This window comes from Mastacembelus armatus, chromosome 17 (genome assembly GCF_900324485.2).
Source record: "Mastacembelus armatus chromosome 17, fMasArm1.2, whole genome shotgun sequence".
Classification (NCBI taxonomy): Eukaryota; Metazoa; Chordata; class Actinopteri; order Synbranchiformes; family Mastacembelidae; genus Mastacembelus; species Mastacembelus armatus.
In genome coordinates this window covers 20,382,871-20,401,433 of record NC_046649.1, presented here as the reverse complement: position 1 = coordinate 20,401,433, position 18,563 = coordinate 20,382,871, and the positions used below count along the sequence as shown (strand labels likewise).

At 42.3% G+C, this 18,563-nt stretch overlaps 3 protein-coding genes across 7 annotated transcripts; 1 reads left to right on the top strand and 2 right to left on the bottom strand.

The window, feature by feature from the left end:
• Positions 1-118: 118 nt before the first annotated feature.
• On the bottom strand, positions 119-4,312 carry LOC117152737 (zinc finger protein 397-like). Of its 4 annotated transcripts, XM_033325636.1 has the most exons (4): positions 3,935-4,312; positions 1,783-2,736; positions 1,653-1,685; positions 119-210 (listed from the first exon to the last, which is right to left on the bottom strand). In XM_033325636.1, exons 1-2 carry the CDS (start codon positions 4,212-4,214, stop codon positions 1,799-1,801), a joined length of 1,218 nt encoding a protein of 405 aa, XP_033181527.1. In that variant the 5' UTR covers positions 4,215-4,312; the 3' UTR covers positions 119-210; positions 1,653-1,685; positions 1,783-1,798. The 4 variants fall into 4 exon arrangements, with proteins under 4 accessions (XP_033181527.1, XP_033181526.1, XP_033181525.1 ...); XM_033325635.1 differs by lacking the exon at positions 119-210 and having other exon boundaries at positions 273-1,685; XM_033325634.1 differs by lacking the exon at positions 119-210 and having other exon boundaries at positions 273-2,736.
• A 386-nt stretch (positions 4,313-4,698) lies between these two features.
• On the bottom strand, positions 4,699-14,693 carry LOC113134009 (rho GTPase-activating protein 30). Of its 2 annotated transcripts, none has more exons than XM_026313172.1 (14): positions 14,578-14,693; positions 13,637-14,010; positions 12,706-12,808; positions 12,443-12,587; positions 12,150-12,232; positions 11,629-11,736; positions 11,350-11,468; positions 10,872-11,046; positions 10,585-10,682; positions 10,376-10,447; positions 9,105-9,872; positions 8,469-8,644; positions 7,666-8,255; positions 4,699-6,975 (listed from the first exon to the last, which is right to left on the bottom strand). In XM_026313172.1, the coding sequence occupies exons 2-14, from the start codon at positions 13,722-13,724 to the stop codon at positions 5,568-5,570; spliced, it is 3,933 nt and encodes a 1,310-aa protein (XP_026168957.1). In that variant the 5' UTR covers positions 13,725-14,010; positions 14,578-14,693; the 3' UTR covers positions 4,699-5,567. The 2 variants fall into 2 exon arrangements, with proteins under 2 accessions (XP_026168957.1, XP_026168959.1); XM_026313174.1 differs by having other exon boundaries at positions 4,699-6,972.
• A 1,112-nt stretch (positions 14,694-15,805) lies between these two features.
• Positions 15,806-18,413, top strand: LOC113134568 (zinc finger protein 677). The gene is made up of 4 exons (XM_026314017.1): positions 15,806-16,091; positions 16,176-16,285; positions 16,748-16,847; positions 17,457-18,413. Exons 1-4 carry the CDS (start codon positions 15,878-15,880, stop codon positions 18,395-18,397), a joined length of 1,365 nt encoding a protein of 454 aa, XP_026169802.1. The 5' UTR covers positions 15,806-15,877; the 3' UTR covers positions 18,398-18,413.
• Positions 18,414-18,563: the final 150 nt, after the last annotated feature.

Sequence of the window (18,563 nt, the reverse complement as noted above, 5' to 3'; positions counted from 1 at the left end):
GTAAAGGGAGAGAAGTGGCCCGACCGTCCGACGCCAGGCCCCACTTCCCCGAACCGGGGCACCATGTGCTGGAGTGTGGAGAAAGTGCAGCTGTATGTGCAGCTTGTTGTTGGCTTTAACGTTTGCAGCAGCTTATTCCCGTTTCCCGGACGTGATGACACAACTACCGTAAAAACTGGGCACTTCCGCAAGACGATTTTAAAATTAAAGCTGAAAGAACAAAACCACAACAGTTTAAAACGCTCAGCAATCAGTCGAACCGCGGTACCACATGGAATAAAGAAGAACATTTAATAACGTGGAAAGAAACATGTCACTGAAAATGATAAGTGGTTAAAGGTTTGGGCACATTTTTTTAAATTTCTGAACAGCCACTGAAATATTTACTTTTACTCAAATGGTACTTTTCATTTATTAAACTTAACAAGTACAAAGAGTGACAAGTAGCTCTTGGTAAAGGCAGTACCCAGTAACCCTTTTGTCAAACATTAAACAATACTGCTCAGACAAAGAGAAGAATATGTAACAAAAACATCAGCATATTCTGGTCAGTCAGAGAGAAACACAGTATGATCCAAAGTCTACCTGAGAATGAACTGCTAGTTAAAGAACAGCCCTGACCATCACTGAAAAGCATTGGGTGGATGTTAAACTTTATAAGAACAAACCAGCTAAATTTCTCATTAATTCCTAATATGGAAAACTCATAAGTGAATTAAAGAAATGAATAAAGGAAGGAAGAAAACAAATGTATATGACATCTAACATCTGAAAATGAGACTCAATGTGATAAAAGCAAATGTCTACAGAGATTTAAACTGACTGCAAATTTAAATATAACAATAAATGACTGCACTGGCTCACACTCACTGGCCCCATTTAATGTGATGATTAAACCATCACTTCAGCATACAGCTAAAACAAAATGGCCACCACTTGTGGTTTTGGGTTAAAAGTCAGTCACAGTCTGAATCTGCACATTTGGTGGTTGAGTTGATAACCTTTTAAAAAACTGCATCATAAAGTCTAAAGAAACTGTCCAATGCCCTGAAATACCTCAGAGTAAAGTCATGAACAAAACTGGAATCCAACATTTCCTTCCCAGTATTGAATCATAGGTCTGAAGTCAGGATATCTACTGATACCGGGTACTGGTCTGATACCTGCACCTTTCTGGTCCGGGACTCTGTAACCTTCTCAACAGAATCATCATTATGTGTAATTACAGTGTCTGAGACTGCTGTAGCACTACACACAGACTGCATTGATGTAACTGCTCAGAGAAAATAGACTTTAAGCTTCACATGTACTAATAAACTTTGTTTAATCTGGATCAGCATCATCTGGGCAGAGACCCAGCTCACCTCATAAAGAGAAAATGCTTGTGCAGATGAAAATATGCCTGATGGAAAGTGAATTAGACCATTATGGCAATTTTAGGATTTCATTACCCCAAACTGTAACGGTCTATCTATCTGTCAGGTATTTATTTTGTTGGACTGGCTAAAACAATGACTTCACACCTGCTAATTGCATCCATGAACAGATTTTTGACTGAAAATCTATTATTATGTATTTTATGCAATATAATATTACCTGTTCTGTGAGAGGTGGTTTGAACAAACAATGAATATAACTGAATGTTTCCTCACCCATTGTCAGTGTAAGTCTCCCTGCCTTGCCCCCTGAAATATAAGGTGTATATTTTTATTGCATTCAAATCACTGAAGCTGGAAAACACTGAAAAGATAAATAAGCATTTGTGCAAATATTCACTGAGACCTCCAGTGTCTGAGCATTATCTTCCTTGCAGGTGAATCTCGTGGTGTATTTTGAGGTTACTTAGCACCGTGAAGCTCTTGCCACACTGCCCACAGCTGTAGGGCTTCAGGCCACTGTGGAACCGCTCGTGTCTCATGCAGTTGTCCTGCCTGGAAAACATCTTCCCGCAGATTTTACACCTAAACGGTCTCTCTCCCGTGTGCACGCTTTGGTGCGTCCTCAGCCGGGTCTTCTGAGTGAAACACTTGCCGCATTCAAGGCACCTGAAAGGTTTTAAGGTCTGATGAGTGGACTTGTGCGCCTCCAGCTGAGACAAGCGAGCGAAACTCTTGCTGCATACAGAGCAGGTGAAGACTTTCTGACTCATAAGCTTTTTTAATCTCAGGCTGCTTCTACCCAAGACGTGTTCTGCTGTGTCTGCTGTGGGCCTCTGTGGGTGAAGAGGGGCGAGCGATGGCCCAGCTTGTTGCAAAGTGGACTGCAAACACTGGCTCTGACTGACTGCAGGGCTGGAAACACGTCTGAAATGTTCATTATGAACAGACTCTGAGGTGGAACTTCCCGTACGCACAGGCAGAATCTCTACTTGTACTTTTACCGGCACGCCTAAGGAATCATCTGTAATGTCTCCTGTTGCAGTTACAGACGAGTCATATGAGCTTTGTGTGTTTACGTGAGCAGAAAACGGCTCAGTGTGAGAGGGGAAAGGCTGTATATGCTGCTGAACCTCAAACATGCTACAAGCAGCAGGAGGCCAGATCAGGTCGTTACAGGCTGCTGCAGCAGTGCCGTCTGTTGTTTGCTGGTTTACAGGCTCATCTGCTGGCTCATGTTTCACCACTGTCATCGTCTCATGGCAGTCCTCTCCTCCATGCTGAGGCTCGTACAGTGAATCAGCAGACTCCGGTTCAAGGTAAACTGCCCGTATTTGCTCAGCTTCATTTCCACCGGGAGCTAAAACAAAGGAAATTGTAGGTACACGTGAATTTGACTATAAAAATGCAAATGTAAGTCAACAGACCAAGGATCAGTACAACCCTGTGGAGATTTACTTAGTCTAGTTACAGGAAGGTGTCCATGTGTGGAACAGTGTGGGATAGTTTCTGAACACTCATGGTTAACTGCCTAATCTAAAACATGTCCACTGCCCCTCTCATTGAGAAATGTTCTACTTTAACAGTTTTTCATTAAAGGTTCATTTAATGTTCTTAAGGACTTAACACACTTACACACTTAATTTATCAACCGAAAAAAATCTTTTTCTGAGTTACTATTTTTCACGTGAATAAATTTTAGAGCAAATGAGTCAACGTTTAACAAGAAACTGATGTGTATTCATTTTGATGATCAATCAATAACTATAGGCATTTTTAGATAAAAAGTCAAATATTATAATATGTTATATTATAATAATATAATATGTACTTTTATAAATATTTTCCTCAAACGTCTGGACTGTCGACTTCTTGTGGTCTCCCGCGATACAAAACTTCATGTCTTTGTGTTTGCGTCTGTGTTTTGAACAAAACAAGCAATTTATGGAATTTGACTTTAGGAAACCATGACGGGAATTTACTAATAAATGTTATTATATTATCAAAGGATTAACTGAAACAATAGTTTATTTTGATGCTAATAAAAATAATCTCAGGGCTGCATTTGCATTAATCACTAAACTAAGTTAACTAACCATTTTCTGGTCACTGATTCAAACAGGTTACATGTTGTTTTGCTTTTCTCCAAATCATTGTGTAAATCAACACTCTCTCCACCTTCAATACCACGACTGAGGTGAGACCCTTGAGCAAGGCACCGGACCCTCAACTGCTCCCCGGGAACCGCAGCAATGGCTGCCCACTGCTCCGGATGTGTGTTCACTGCTGTGTGTGTGTGTGTGTGTGTGTGTGCGCACTTTGGGTGGGTTAAATGCAGAGCACAATTTCCGAGTATGGGTCAACATACTTGGCCACAAAGTCACTTTCACTTAAAAAAGTAATATCACAGATTAATATGAGATTTTAGATTCTATTATAAATGTTTTATTTTAAATCACATTTAAGCGGAGGCCACAACAAGTCATTAGAAATCTACAAAACACATGTGACTGTAAATGAGGTTTGGCTGAAAATCCAGATCCAGATGTTCAGCTCACCTAACTCACGTTTCGGGGAAACGTGGTTCCCGCCTGTTGTTTGTTCTGGCTTTCCCCCTCTGGCTCGGGTCGTGGCTGCTTCTTGAGCTTTGCAGAGCTCAGCCTCCATCAGATTCAAACTTCTCTTGAGCTCCTGGATCTCACTGGCCCTACGGCACATCTCCAGACGCAGAACCACAGTCCCGTCCTCCACCAGCTTCGTTATTTCGGCGACCGCAGCTTTGGCTAAGACGTCCATGATGGCTGCGACCTGCGTGCCAAAGGCGGAGGGGAAAGACATGCTGGCGAGGGGGAAAACTGTTCATAAGAAGTAAACGTAAAACCCAAACAGCTGGAGCTTCTGCCTCTGACGCGATGCTCCATCCAGCTGTTTTATTTTGGTTTACTTCCGGGAATAGTTGGCGAATGTGTGACGTCAGAACGAGGGGCGTAAATCTTCTAATAAACGTGCGTCACAGCCTTCAATAATCCAAGGAAGGACGGTAAAACATTTGTAGGTATAACACCAGATGTCTGAGCTGCTTTTTAGATGTTCTAATAAAAAATTGACTAAACCAAGCAACAGGAGGAACATTTCATAAGACGATGCCTTACAACATGTTACTGTGGAGTTTGATTTATTACAATAAGTAAGTTAATCATTCTCTTAAACTAACACAAAGTGAACATTTCTGAGATATTCACCATCTTTAGGAAGGTCTTCCATTCTCCAAGCCTATCCTTTTCATCACCCTTCACATTAAAAATAAAGGCCAGAGACAATCTAAGAAACATCTTTTATTCATTTAATACAAAAAACTTTGACTTTAAATCTGCATTGATTTTAAATGATGTATTCCAATCATCATCACTGCTTTTAAAATCCACCTTTTAACCACATACTTGCTGATCTTACATATATATGTATGTGCGTGTGTATGCATGAAAATATATTATATATATATATATATATATGTGTGTATATATATATATATATATAATAAATTATTGTAAAACTTGAAGTTTGTATTATAAGCAACTAGTGCAGACAGAAGAGAGCTGGGATAGGCTCCAGCAGGTTTCTGTGACCCTAAATAGGGATGGATGAAAAAAACAGTTTATCCAGACGGCAGGTCAAATATTTCATCATCAACATGTTTCATTAGGACTTGACCTTTAATCTCACCTCACTTTGTTTGCTTTGACTTTCTAGGTTTGATTTAACTTAATATCAGGAACTGCAGCTATTTATTCTTTTTCTGCTGTTTCTGACGTGTTGGTGTTCTTGTAGTCTTAGACTTTAAGACAATCTACTGTACTGTAATTGCAACATCCCCAGTTTAATTCTAGTTGGGAACCTTTGTTGCATCCTTTTCTCCTCATTTTACTGTCAGCTCTCTATTGTTCTTTGTTTAACAAAGAGGGAAAAACTCTTCCTTCCCAAAATATTATAATAACCTATTAGATTCCTGGCTCCACATCATGAGTTGTTATATAACACCTAACATATTTAGTAGCATTAGACATTAGATAATACTGCTGCTGTTATACTGAAACAAAACCACTGGTCACTGAAAAATACAGCTCTTATGCTACATGTAGAAAAATAGTTTGTACAGACAATTGACTGTACAGATTAAAAAAAAAAAAATCCTCACTGTCCTTCACTTCCCCAATCCCTCTGGCTCTCCTTCTCCTTTTCACGCCGCATGGTTGCTATGGCAACAGCCTCATCAAAACACATGCTGAGGGGGCTGTTTCTGCTCGAGTCCCTCGCGGCACCTTCATCCACATCCCACCTCCTCTCCCTGTCTTTCTCCCCTCCGTCTCTCCCATGTTCCCCTGCACAGACTCTGTCCTGCTCTGTGAGGACTTTCAGCAGGTTTTCCCTCCCCCTGTCACTGTGGCTGTGGCTTCTCTCTCTCTGCTGCTGCTGCTGCTGCTGTCGGAGCGTCAGGGCGGTGAATTTGCAGTGTTGAGGCTTGGGAGGCACGACTGGCACCGCTTTTACTTGGTAAAACTTCGGGTTCTTGGTGATGACCAACTTCCTTCCTACTCCTCCTCGGCTGCTGTCGCTCTTCTCACACTTCCTGCCCTTTTGCAGTGTCTTTATTTCAGACTTGTCCTCTTTTAGTTGTTTATCTCCACTTGGTGTTGTTCTAAGTTGCTTGTCACCTCTCTCTTTGTCATTGTTCTCTTTTTCTTGATTTTTTGAAACTGCTTCATCTCTGTCGTGACGCTGTGCTTCTTCATTGAAGTCATTCTTACCTTGAGCTGCCTCTTGTTCATTTGTTTTTGGAAAGCAAGTCTCTTTTTCCTCAAACTCCTTCTGACTGTCTGGGTCTTTGAGCTTTACCTCAGTCGTCTCCATTGATTCCGCCTCTACCTCTATACTACAATCTGTCTTTTTTGTCCGTCTTTCATCCACTTCCGCTGTTTTCTCTTCTGACACTGTGGATCTCTGCTCTTTATCCTCCCCAACTGTTTCTACATGTCTATGCTCAGCAGCAGCCTCCCTCTCAGCCTGCTCACTCTCCTCGTCCTCTATCACTTCACATATAACTTCCTCAATCTCATCCCAAATTTCACTGCTCTTCCCAGAACCTGCACTATCTTGCTCTTTGCCACTGTCATGTGACTGTTCTTCATGTTTGTCGTCCAGAATTCCTTCACTGCTTTCCCCTGTGGATTCCCCCAACATGTTCTCATCATTTTCCTTTATTTCCAGAGCCTCTTCTTGGCCTGTTTCTGTGTGTGCCTGCCTGTCTTCCTCATCACGGTCCTTCTCTTCTGTATCCTCTCCAACGCAGCTTTTGGGATGTTCTGTTGACTCTACAGAAAAGTCTCTGGGCTCCTGTAATAGATCATCACCAGCCTCCTGTGTGGCACTAGGTGAATAAACAGTATGAGGATTATCAACCTCGTCCTCCTCCTCAGCGTTTGTGTCAGCCACAGTGCCAGAGTCATCGGTGTCCTCATCTTCTGGCAATGGAAACTCAGGAGGGTTTTCTTTGTCACTCTGAGCATCTTCCACCTCACTGAGATCTTCCACTGCTGCTCTGCTGCAAAAGGATGACCCACAGAAACAGTGAAGACATATTGAAGATGATGATTAGGGTCTTGGTCATATAACATCTCAGTGCTTTTACTTGGACAAAGGTTTATTTGTTAACTGTGTTGGTTTGAGGAAGATGGTCCATTTATGAGAGTGTGAAGAAAATGTTTTTTTTATAAATTTGATTTTATATTATTTGGGAGTTTGTTTGATATTTCTTCCAATGAGCTTCCTGGGATTCAAAATGAGTTCTAATTATTTTATATTTGTTCTGTCTTGTTTTTCTAATCTTAATTCTTGCTCCTGATCTCTCATGAAACCATCTCTTAAATTACTCTAATGCCAAAAGCTTTTATTTACGAGAGCCCGCTTACAGGAAACCTCTGTCTGCTGCAGCTGGAAATGACACTGATAAGAGTGCTGGGCCTAAAGGTGCTAAACGACTCTGTGACATGTTTAACATTATACATAGTAATGTGATGTATAATTACTATAAACTATAGATTGGTGCAGTTGTAAAGAAAAGGTGCAGTCTGGGTGAAAACCACTCCTTTAGAGCCTGGGATGGACAGAAATACATTTGCATAATGACAGTTAATGTTATGAATTCAACCAATAACAAGTTTCTTCCACATATTTTACACTGTTGGATATTGACATGATATATGCACAAATGTAAAATAGGAGTCAGCTTCACCTTTGCACATGTTTTTCTGGTTGGTCTCCTTCCTCATCAGGTGCTGCTTCCTCTTCCTCAGTCATTATCTGTTTTCCATCCACTCCATCTTCTCCATCTTTCACTTCTTCCTGCTCCTGATCTCCAGCAGCAGGTTCTTCAGAGTGCAACATGTCCAGCTCTCTTTCCCCCGAGCCCTTTGACTGATCCACAGGATCAGTGCAACCTTCTTGTGTATCAGTGTCTTCTTCAAACCCAGATAAGTTGTTTAAGAAGAAATCAGGGGGTAGACTTTGGAAGAACATGTCCTCATCTTCTTCACTACTGTAATCATTATCATCACTGATTTCCTCTTCAGAGCAAAACTCCTCCGGTCCAAGGACAGGTGAGGTCATGTGAGGCAAGCTGAGGGATTTAGTGTGTCGGGTTTGTAGGTCGAGGCTGAGCGGTCTGTGTGGTTTTAACTCGGTCGGACTCTGGCTGTACATTTCAGAACCTGGCTGCAGGTACGCCTCTAGTTCCATTACAGGATGATGCAAATTTTGAGCTTGCACCATGACCTCATACTCATCATCCAAGTGACCCGGAGGTTCAACAGAGAACTCATTCTTCTGTGGGGTAAAGAGGGACAGAAAGTGGAAAGGAGAGCAGACAATTTTATACAGGTTTTATCAGGAAGAATCTAAAAAGACAAAGACCGTGTGAGGGCTGGAGGACAAAAAACACACAGCAATGATTGGGTCAGCATTTATCCAATTCATTACAGTATGTTCTTCTGTTATTTTCTGTTCAAATTGGTACAGATACAGTAAAGCAAGACTCACCGGGTAAGAGATGCTGCAGTCCATGTGGTCCAACACGCTGCAGTCCATCTGGTCCAGGAAATCAAAGTTATCTTCAACGTAGCCAGACAGCCCCTGGTCGTCCCCCTCCACCTCGGTGGAGTTGAGGATGTCAGAGGCCTCAAATTTATCACCAGCCGGTTTCGCCAGTTTCATTTCTGTGAATGAATTACAGGCCAAGTTTAGAGAGGAGCTAATGTTAGTAACCTTTATATGGTGCAACAGAAAAATCTCAAAGATTTTGCACAATTAAGTAACAAGACCAAGAGTCAACAGCAACACTAGTAGTTCTGTGGGGTTGAACTGGAGGCTGCGGCAGTTTGAATGAAACTAACACGGCCACACAAAGTGTGGCCCAAACACATCTACAGGGTTTATAGCACAATCATTTTAGAACTTTTGAATCACATATATAAAACAGTATAATCATTAGAATCTATTTATCCCTGGTAGGAATTTCACAAGCTACCCAGCAGTATGTAAAGTATCTTAAACTATAAATATATATGGTAGTTAATAATTTACCAGCTCCAACATTCAATTGATGAACACAATAATGTTTCAATGAACATAATCAAACAATAAAGTTGGTCGTGGTTATGAATCAGTTGAAATTACCTATGTATTCACTGCTGTTAGCATCTTCATCATCATCTTCAGTAACTTCAGGATTGGTGCTGGAGCTGATGCTTTCAGCTTGCTGCTCTCTGGACACATCAACCATCTGCAGCTCAGGCTCCTGTGTACAATCTTCTCTCACCTCCTCTTTCTCCTTCTCCACCTCCTTTTCTCCATCATCCTTTTCCTCCTCAACACCCTCTGCTACCACTGTATTTCCATCCACAGCCACAACTTCTTTACTATCTTTTCTCCTCTGAGCTTTGTCTTCTTTGTCAGTCGTACTGCCTTCCTCCACCTTCCCCTCCATTCCACTGCTTTCTTTCCTCTGCACCTTCTCTACTCCCTCCTTACTTTCCCCCCTGTCGCCTCCATCCTTATCCCTGCCACGGTGAATTACCCTGTCGCCCCCGCCCCCTTGCAGCACCCCTAATGCCAGGTTCGATGTGATATGTAGTGGCACAGTAACTATGGTGGGCCCTGTGATGTGCATGGCTGCCCTTCGTCCCGCTTTAGTGGAGAGTCCTGGGGATCTGGAGTGGAGGGACTCACCTGCGGTTCCCAAACCATCAGGGTCCAGAGCAGTGTAGGTGCCCTGGGTCCCTGCCCCCCCGCTTACTAGCCCTGTTCCTCTGCGGTACGTCACAGCATATTCACTCCCACCTATCACACCGGCAGACACTGTGACTTCTGAGCCAGACTGGGAGGAGGGAATGACTGGAGAAGACATGTTGGTGGATGGAGGACGCTGAGCTGGACGTCTGGAACCTGCAACAAAACAGACAGATAAGTTCTGCTTTTTAAACTGAGAATCTGTAGCTGAACCTGTCTCAGGATTTCATCTGCAAACCCTTTTTTGAATTTGCATGTTCTGCTGGTGATTCAGTGAATTTTCAGTAATTTCACCAGAAAGAAACTACAGTCAAATTCATTAATTTGGAGTTTTAACTGTGTATAACAAACCTACAACCACAACTTTCTTCGTGTTCAAACACACCTATTAGTACTTTATATACTCTGGGTTGTAGTATATTGTATATATTTAGTATTAGTTTATTTTTATTGTTTTGTTGTTTAATTGTAGTGAAAGTGGTCCTTTTAATAAAGCCCAGATTGCCCAGACTCCTGTGTTTGCCCCACAGGACAATAAAAAATGTAGAACATTGTAATTGTTTTTTTTTTTAATGGAGAAAATGCTTATGGTGTTTTGTTTTGTTTTTTAATCTTGAACCTGAATCAGTTTGAGTGATTGTGTGTGAAAAGAGCAGAACCTTCATTTGGAAATGATGGGGTGCTGAGGGAATCCATGCTTCTTGCAGGTCTCAATGCAGCTTCGCCTTTCTCTGAAATAAAAATCCTCGGTTTTAAATTTCCTCCTTAGTCTGAACAGTGGAAAATCTTCCTTTGTGTATTAGATGGTTAGCAGTAGATATGTTACAGGAAAGTGTATTTACTATAAGTGATTTTCATGAGTTTGTACCTTTGGCTGAGTGTTTGTGCCGTCGCCGTGGGTCAGGGAATCGTCCTCCGATGTTAAAGATTGACATCCACTTTCTTCCCTTCAGAGATCCTTTCCTCCTGAGATGAACAAAACAGACATTTACATGGATGTGGTTGTATATTCTCATAATATAGTTTAAACACAACACAGTACGTCTTAAACGTGATTATAATGCCTTTACACAAAGCCTGGTGAGTTTTTTTCTTTGTTCATGGTAAAGTGTAAATCTACATTTGAAATGTAACGATAAACAAATAGGTACTCACTTATCCGTGCCTTCAATTATAGAGTGGTAAGGTCTTATGGGTAAAGGCCCGTCTCCTGGACTGATGTTCCCATAGTTGATGACAGCTGCAGTGGGAACAGGCTTGAAAAACACTTCCTCCTGATTGGACACTGCTGATGGCGAGGGGAGGGACTTCCTTCGCTCGTTTGACGCACCTGAAGAGATGAGGCAGAGGTTAGTGTGTGTGTGTGTGTGTTTATGCGTGTCTGTGGGTGTGTGTGTGTGTGTGTGTGTGTGTGTGTGTGTGTGTGTTTATGCGTGTGTGTGTGTGTGTGTGTGTGTGTGTGTGTGTGTGTTTATGCGTGTCTGTGTGTGTGTGTGTGTGTGTGTGTTTATGCGTGTCTGTGGGTGTGTGTGTGTGTGTGTGTGTGTGTGTGTGCTTGTGTGTGTGTGTGTTTATGCGTGTCTGTGGGTGTGTGTGTGTGTGCGTATGTGTGTGTGTGTGTGTGTGTTCTAACCTTGTTCAGGAAACAGCTGAGGCACGTGTGTGAGGATGAACTCCACTACAATGGACTGAACCCTGACCTCCATGAAAGCTGCAGTACCATTAAACCCAGATGCTTCAATGTCCTTTGACCTTTAAGATGATGAATGCTTATTAATTACACACAATAATAAGAAATCAATCTTGCCACATGCACCACATGCGGTATTGTGCAGCAGCATTGAAGCAGACTGTACTGTATAACTCAAAGGCACGTCAGCACAGCTGAACAACACATACAACACAAACTAACCTGAGCAGATTGGGAGCCCAGACAATTGCCAGGTTCCTGGAGTGCATGTTGGTCTCTGAGGAATATGAGGCCATTCTGACAAGATGACGCATCAGAAACTCCAGAGTCCTGATGGAAAGGACAGAAAGAGTAATAATAACAATAAGGTTTTTTCTTTACAGAAACAGGCTGTGAACACAACACTGTCACATGAACACCTTTCATGTCTATACAGCAAACCTTCTTTAGAGATCCATCATCAATGTGGCATTTATTTCTGAACACCTGTTGAACATTGGCCCAATATTTACTGCCTTTTCTCTCCATTTTTGGTCTCCTCCAACACTCAGGTAAAAAAATCTACTGTAACTGCTAAATATGCCACTATTTTCACCAGTTAGCTACTTATTGTTTGCCTCTAATTTGCACAGGTAAAAAGAGATTAAAAAAGACTATCACCAGTTTCCTCAAGGGCAATTGAAATGTTTTGTATGCAGCTTTAATTAAATTTAACAACTTAATGAGAACAACACAAGACTCACCTGTAATGTAGAGATGGTAGTTCTTTCAGCACATCTCTGATCTTTACCAGCCTCTCCTCCTCCAACTGGATGGCCACAGCTTCCTATAAGATAAGATGAGATGAGATGAGATTGTTTATTTTTGGTTCATATGACCTTATTTTCTCCACTAGTATATTTTGTGACCTAAATTACTATATTCCACTTTTTGCAGGTGATGTACTTTATTCCTCTGTGATCAGCCCGCTATACTCTATGAACACACATACGAGATGGGAAATGGTGTGAACCGTTTGTGTGTCTGAGCTACTCACAGCAAACTTGTCGTAGAGCTGGTATGTGAGCAGAGGGTTTGGCAACTCCCTGAAATAAGCTTTACACAGGGAGCTGACACAGTGGATGTCCTGCAGGTACACATCCTTGTTCAGGTCTGGGGTCCCGTCATTCTCGAACTCATTCCTGGTTGGAGGCAAAAAGAAATGCACTTTAGAGGAATATAACAAACTAACCCAATTGAAGCTCAGTGGAGTATATACTGAGAGACGCAGGATCACAGGGAGACACAGACACAACTTACCTTAGTTTCTGTATGTTGGACGAAACTCCAGACAGCCTGTAGATTCCATCCACGACCCCATGTTGCTCAACAAATTCACTGCAGCATCGCAAGACATGAGGAACTGCAGGAGACAGTGAATCAATGGCCTGAATGATTCATATGCAACTGTTCAATTTCTAAAAAATTTAGTATGAATATGCATGGTTTGTTTTGTTTCTGTGTTTCTGGATCTTTGATATACAGTTAAATAAACATGTTGTATTATCATTTAAAATGTCCCTAGTGTGGAGTGTTAGTACCGAATGAAAATAAGGTCATAAGCATGTGATCGTAGATTATACCTGATGATTTTTGTGACTTGTTGCACATAGTCGCTGAAATATAAACCTAATAAAGTAAACAAATATAAAAATAAAAGTATGCTGAACTTCATCCCTACTAAACATCAGCATATCAGCAGTCTCTTAGCCTTGTTCCTATTTAAAGGGAAATGGCAAAGCAAAAGTTGAATCCTCTTAAGTGACATGAAATGGCAGGATAGACTGTTGAATACAACATGGACTCTTTAAAGAAGGAAAATAATATTAGAACATGAACTAGTATCTCACAACGCTCACAATAGAAAATGACCCAGAGTTATTCTTTTAAGCAACTGAATAGATGTGGTGTGGTTAATGGGTCCTAAAGAAATAGTGAGCATGTACTTTAAAAAAGCACAAGTCTTTTCTTGGCTGTACATCTGTGTGAATGTTTACTGGCAGAATAAGAAAAAATATCTGAGGAAAGAGAAGCTGTTAAAACAATTGTTATATTCTTTACAGAGGATGCTCAAAATGCATTATTCTACCACATTAATCAGGATATACAGAGTGTTGTAATGGGAGTCAACAGGAAAACAGAATAATCAGTCTGCAGGACAGAAAGCAGTGCAGGAGGGCTGTTCACTTACTCTCTTGACAGGACGTAGTCAGGTGCTCGAGCAGATCACATCCAAACACCTTCTCTTTGTTCCCTCCTTTTCTCCGGACTCTCCTCATCTCTTCCTGTCTACTGTTCTCAGCTCACATTCAGCCCGGCCCGATCTGCTCAGTTTGTGACAGTCAGACTGGGTCTCTGGCTGCCTGAGGGGCTGCTGGATGTGTTGACCAAGTGGGTTAATGTGACTTTGCAAAGGTGTTGTACATTTCAGAAATCTGACTGTGCTGCTGCCGCTGTTTCCTTTGCTTCAGTGCATGTTGTTGGGTGCACGTTGCTTCCTCTGTAAGTTCTGCTGCACTGGAGTTAAAGCCGGACGGTTAGGACATACTTGGTTAGTCTTCAAACCTGCAGAAGCAGAAAAAAAATTTCATTGCTCAAAAAGCAGCTTCAATTTGCAGAGCAGAATCTCCCCCATAATCAAACAACAAACAGCAGTGAATGCTCAGTGTGCATATGTGCACTCTACTTCCCCGTGATGCACGCAATTTATTTTCGAATGGAAGGCCACACCCTTATCTCTGAACTTCTCCTATTCACTGAAGTCAGATCATGAAGGTTTTACTGTATCACATCATAATATCTCTATGGGCTGGTGGACCCACCTAAATCTGCAATCTCAGCTCCAGCCTGTGGAGAAATGTCATTATAGGGACAGTATGTCCGCCCTGCCCGCATGCCACGGCCATCACAGCTCGTTTTTCATCGCAGCGGAAGTCGACTACTGTTTAACCCTGAACATATAGACTCAAAGAGACACTGAAACTCAAACCCCATGGCCTCCATCCTCCTGACACCTGCCACTGTTCTCCTCCTGTCCAACATCTCTCCCTCTCTGCTCACTTTTTGGAAAGAGGTTCAGCATACAAACATGAGAAAATAAACAAGTTAAAAACTGAATACTAGTGTTCCTACCTTCACTCTGCATCGGCACGCAAGAAGCAGCACAAATGATGACGCAAGAAACCACTAAACTTCCCCTGTTAACTTCCTGAGTCTCTGTCCTCTCTTGTGCTTTCTTTCTGTATGCAGCTCACAGCACAGTTCCTCCAGCTTTGCTGATTGAGTAGGGAAATCAGTTTTGTGTATCTTTGCACTTCATCTATTTCCCTTTATGAACTGTATTTGTCTCAGTGCAGGTCAAGTTCCACATGTAATTAATTCTGACAGGAATGGATTGTAAATGTAGCTACAAGACCAATTGGACTACAGAAGAAAATATGCTTGGTACATTTGTTTTGACTGTGTCTGTATTATTGTATGTAGATGCTACACGTCATTACTAAACACTAAAAAATTACACAGAACCACAAAAGTACCACAAATTATAACACAGTCTCTCACAGCAAAACACAAAGTACAACAAGGACTCAGCAGAACCATTCACTGCACTGTGACACAAAGTACTACTGCATGCTTCAAACTGCCATTTTGTACTACTCGCATCACGTCAGACACAAAGCTACCACAAAGTAGTCAACATAAATAATACAAGTGTCCACAGATTATTCAACGTTTTCCTGGCATTGTAACACCAAGTACCACAAGGTACTGCTAATAAAACATTTAGCATTCATAAAAGGTATAGAAAGTTAATAAATTGTTTAGGACACATGATAATGTAGTTGTAAGGTGATATATGTATGTGTTTATTAATGTACATGGTAATAAGTGGATATTTGTGTTTAAACAGAATAATTGGAAGTATACAAATAGAAATTAAACAATATAAAAGATATCTTTATTGATGGAGAATTATAAGGTGGTATTAAATATTAAATATAATAATATAAATATAATATAAATAATATAAATTTGAAATGTTCAAACATTTTTGGTCAATTGAGGGTCACAGTGCGCATACAATCAAATATTTACGGTAATAGACGTCACCTGTGGAGACTATTGGTAACCTCGTTTTATATTTCTGAGTGTCCCTTAATGGCGGGAGTGCCACTGAACTAATAACGCTGCTAATGCTAAAAAAAAATCACAAACATTTTCTAAAGTGCGATACTTTAAAAAAAAAAGTGTAAATTGGGAGATGGCGAGTGAGTGAAACCGCCCGCACAAACCGTGGTGGTAATAAAATCGAGCGCCCCTCTCTCTTTTTTCATCAGCACACACTCAATAACCTCCGACCACCAGTTTAAGTCCGTCTGTGCAGGTGGATATATTTATTCGTGTCTGAATAAGGAAGTGCATTTGGTGCAAGATGGAGAACTGCAGCTTCCAGAGCCAGGTGATGTCCGTCATGGAGCTCCTGGCCCGGGCGGCCGTGGCGGAGATTAACCGGCGTGTGGACGCCAGCTGCGCGGTGCTCCGGCTGGAGGTGAGCCGGAGCCGGCGGGACATCGACCTGCTGAAGAGGAAATGTGAGGCCATGGAGGCAGAGCTGAGGAGGACCAGGGTGAGAGCCAGGAGGAGAGGTGAGGACGCCCACGGGATGCATCTATCTGTCAGGGACTATTTGCTGCTTCTGCTTTTAAAACGTGGTTTTTGTCCTTCCTCAGTGCTTGATCCTCCAAAAGGCCAGAGATTCTCGTCTTTAGTCCAAATAGTTTTGGACAAAGGGAGGCCCAGCACAGTCTGGGATACAGAGACTCAAAATCAACCCCAGCAGGTGTGAACATCACAGCCTACATTTGTTAACCTACGTTTTTGATTAATCAGTTGATCATTTAATTATAAAATGATAAAGACATTGCTCATTATAGGTGCAGAGCAACCAACAGTCCAAAATCCAAATCTAAACAGGGATAGCCAACCCTGCTGGTCCAGAGCTGCTGTCCTGCATGTTTTCCAACCACCCTTGTCCTTCCAGCTTCTGACTGGCTGAACACACCTGGTCCAGGTAATCAGCAATGGGTAGGACAGGGATAGCTGGAAAAGAAGCAGGAACAGGGTTGGCTATCCCTGCTTCGGACCACATTAGAGGGTAAAGAAGTAAATCCTCCCATTCCAGCAGATGTTTGCCAGTGTTGCTTGGTAAACAAATGAAGTGATGAATGGATTTTTGATTCATTCATTCATTTAATAACCACATGGTCTTATTTGAGTTTTAACGTTCAGCCTGGTGTTGCAGTGTGAAGACATGAAGCCCGATAATGAAGCTGAACACATCCTGATCAAAGAGGAGTGTGCAGAGGACGACACGTGGAAGAACAACCCAGAGGATAAACCAGGTGCGTACACACACACACACACACACACACACTTTTTAAATGTGTCCATTTGCAGCAGGTACCATCACCACTGACCCCGACAGCAACACAAACTCTGTGTATCACTGTTGCTGGGACCCATAATGAGCCACGATCACTTGGTGAGAGATAAAGACACAAATGAAACAGCTGTTTGGTTTTTTTGTCATAACTCGGGTCTGTTTGAACCACTAGAGCCAAACAAATTCTGGTAAAATTCACTGCAGGTTGTTTGAATTGTGTGTCGTCTCCTGAGGGTCAGTTCAGGTTCTGCTCCAGTTTCTCTTTTGTCGGTGTCGGGTCTGTGTTTGCTTTGAAATGGATGGTCCTCTTTTGGTATGGGCCTGAGGGTTAGGGTTGCAGTTTGATGGGTGCTTACTGAATCTTTTCTACCGAGCCCTTTTAGGTTGAGTTTCTCACAATTTTACCTCAACTCAAAAAATGTATATTGTCTGTTTATGTAAATGACTTTCTGAATCGCTCCTTAGTGACAGAAAATGATATATTAAAGGATTTGAGGAGCGATTTGTTAGACCTGGAGCTTGAAAACATCTACTTGAGCATTCTGTGTGGTTCCTGTGTTTCCTTTAGTATCTGGAGCTGAGATGTCATCATGTTTCAAGGCCTCACAGTCCGCCCAGACTGACACCTTTGTGGACCATTACCGCTCGGCTGAGGACCCAGCCAAACGTGAAGCTCTGCTTTACCCAGCAGACGGCTATAGCGGATTTCCAGAGCGAGACAGAAACCAAAACGAGAGAGAAATCACAGTGAAACGTGAGAAAGAGGAAGAGGCTGATGAGAACTCAGCTCCCTTTGATTCAGACCACAGATATGTGACTGAGGAAGGTGACGGTCAGCTGTGGCACTGTAGAGATGCTAGTGGTTTAAATTTCTCATGTGCTGGGCAACAGTTTGAGCAGATTCCCACGGTGTTTACACCTCAAAGCGGCTTGGATTTGCAGGACATGGTGCCCAGAAATCACTCAGCAGGGAAAACAGCTGTGGTGAGCACGGCACAAATGAAAAAACAAGCCAGAACCTTTGGATGTATGAGACCACAACCAGATGAAGGACACAGCAGCATATCTCAGATTAACTCCATGGACCAAAGCTCGATTCTTCAGCAACCACAGTACACAGCCACTGCACCCCATGCAAGTAACGCAGATGAGGATTTCATGGAGCCAAATCCACCGGCCTCTGCCGTCTGTGGACCCAGCCATAGCAACTTATGCCTGGTGAGGAGGATGAGGACCCCTTGGAGGTCCGGCATAGGCGAGAAGCGGTTCAGCTGCACGTACTGCGAGAAAAACTTCATGAGGTTCTGTCAGCTCAAAGAGCACCTGAGGAGTCACACGGGGGAGAAGCCGTTCAGCTGCCTGCAGTGCGGACGGAGCTTCACCAAGCAGTGCAACCTGATCCGCCACGCGGTGGTCCACAGCGGGGAGAAGCCCCACGAGTGCTCGCTGTGCGGGAAGTGCTTCACCCGGCGCTGCACTCTAAAGTCCCACCAGAAAACCGCACACTGACTTTACACTGGTTATTGTTAATATCAGCATTATTTGTCTTGTTTGGCTTAAACTAATTTAATATCTAAATATTTATGTTATGAAACAGACTAATTTAAAATTGTAACCATACTTAGGTTAAAAAAAAAAATGTCAGTGCAAGATGGAATTGAAGCCCATGGCTGCT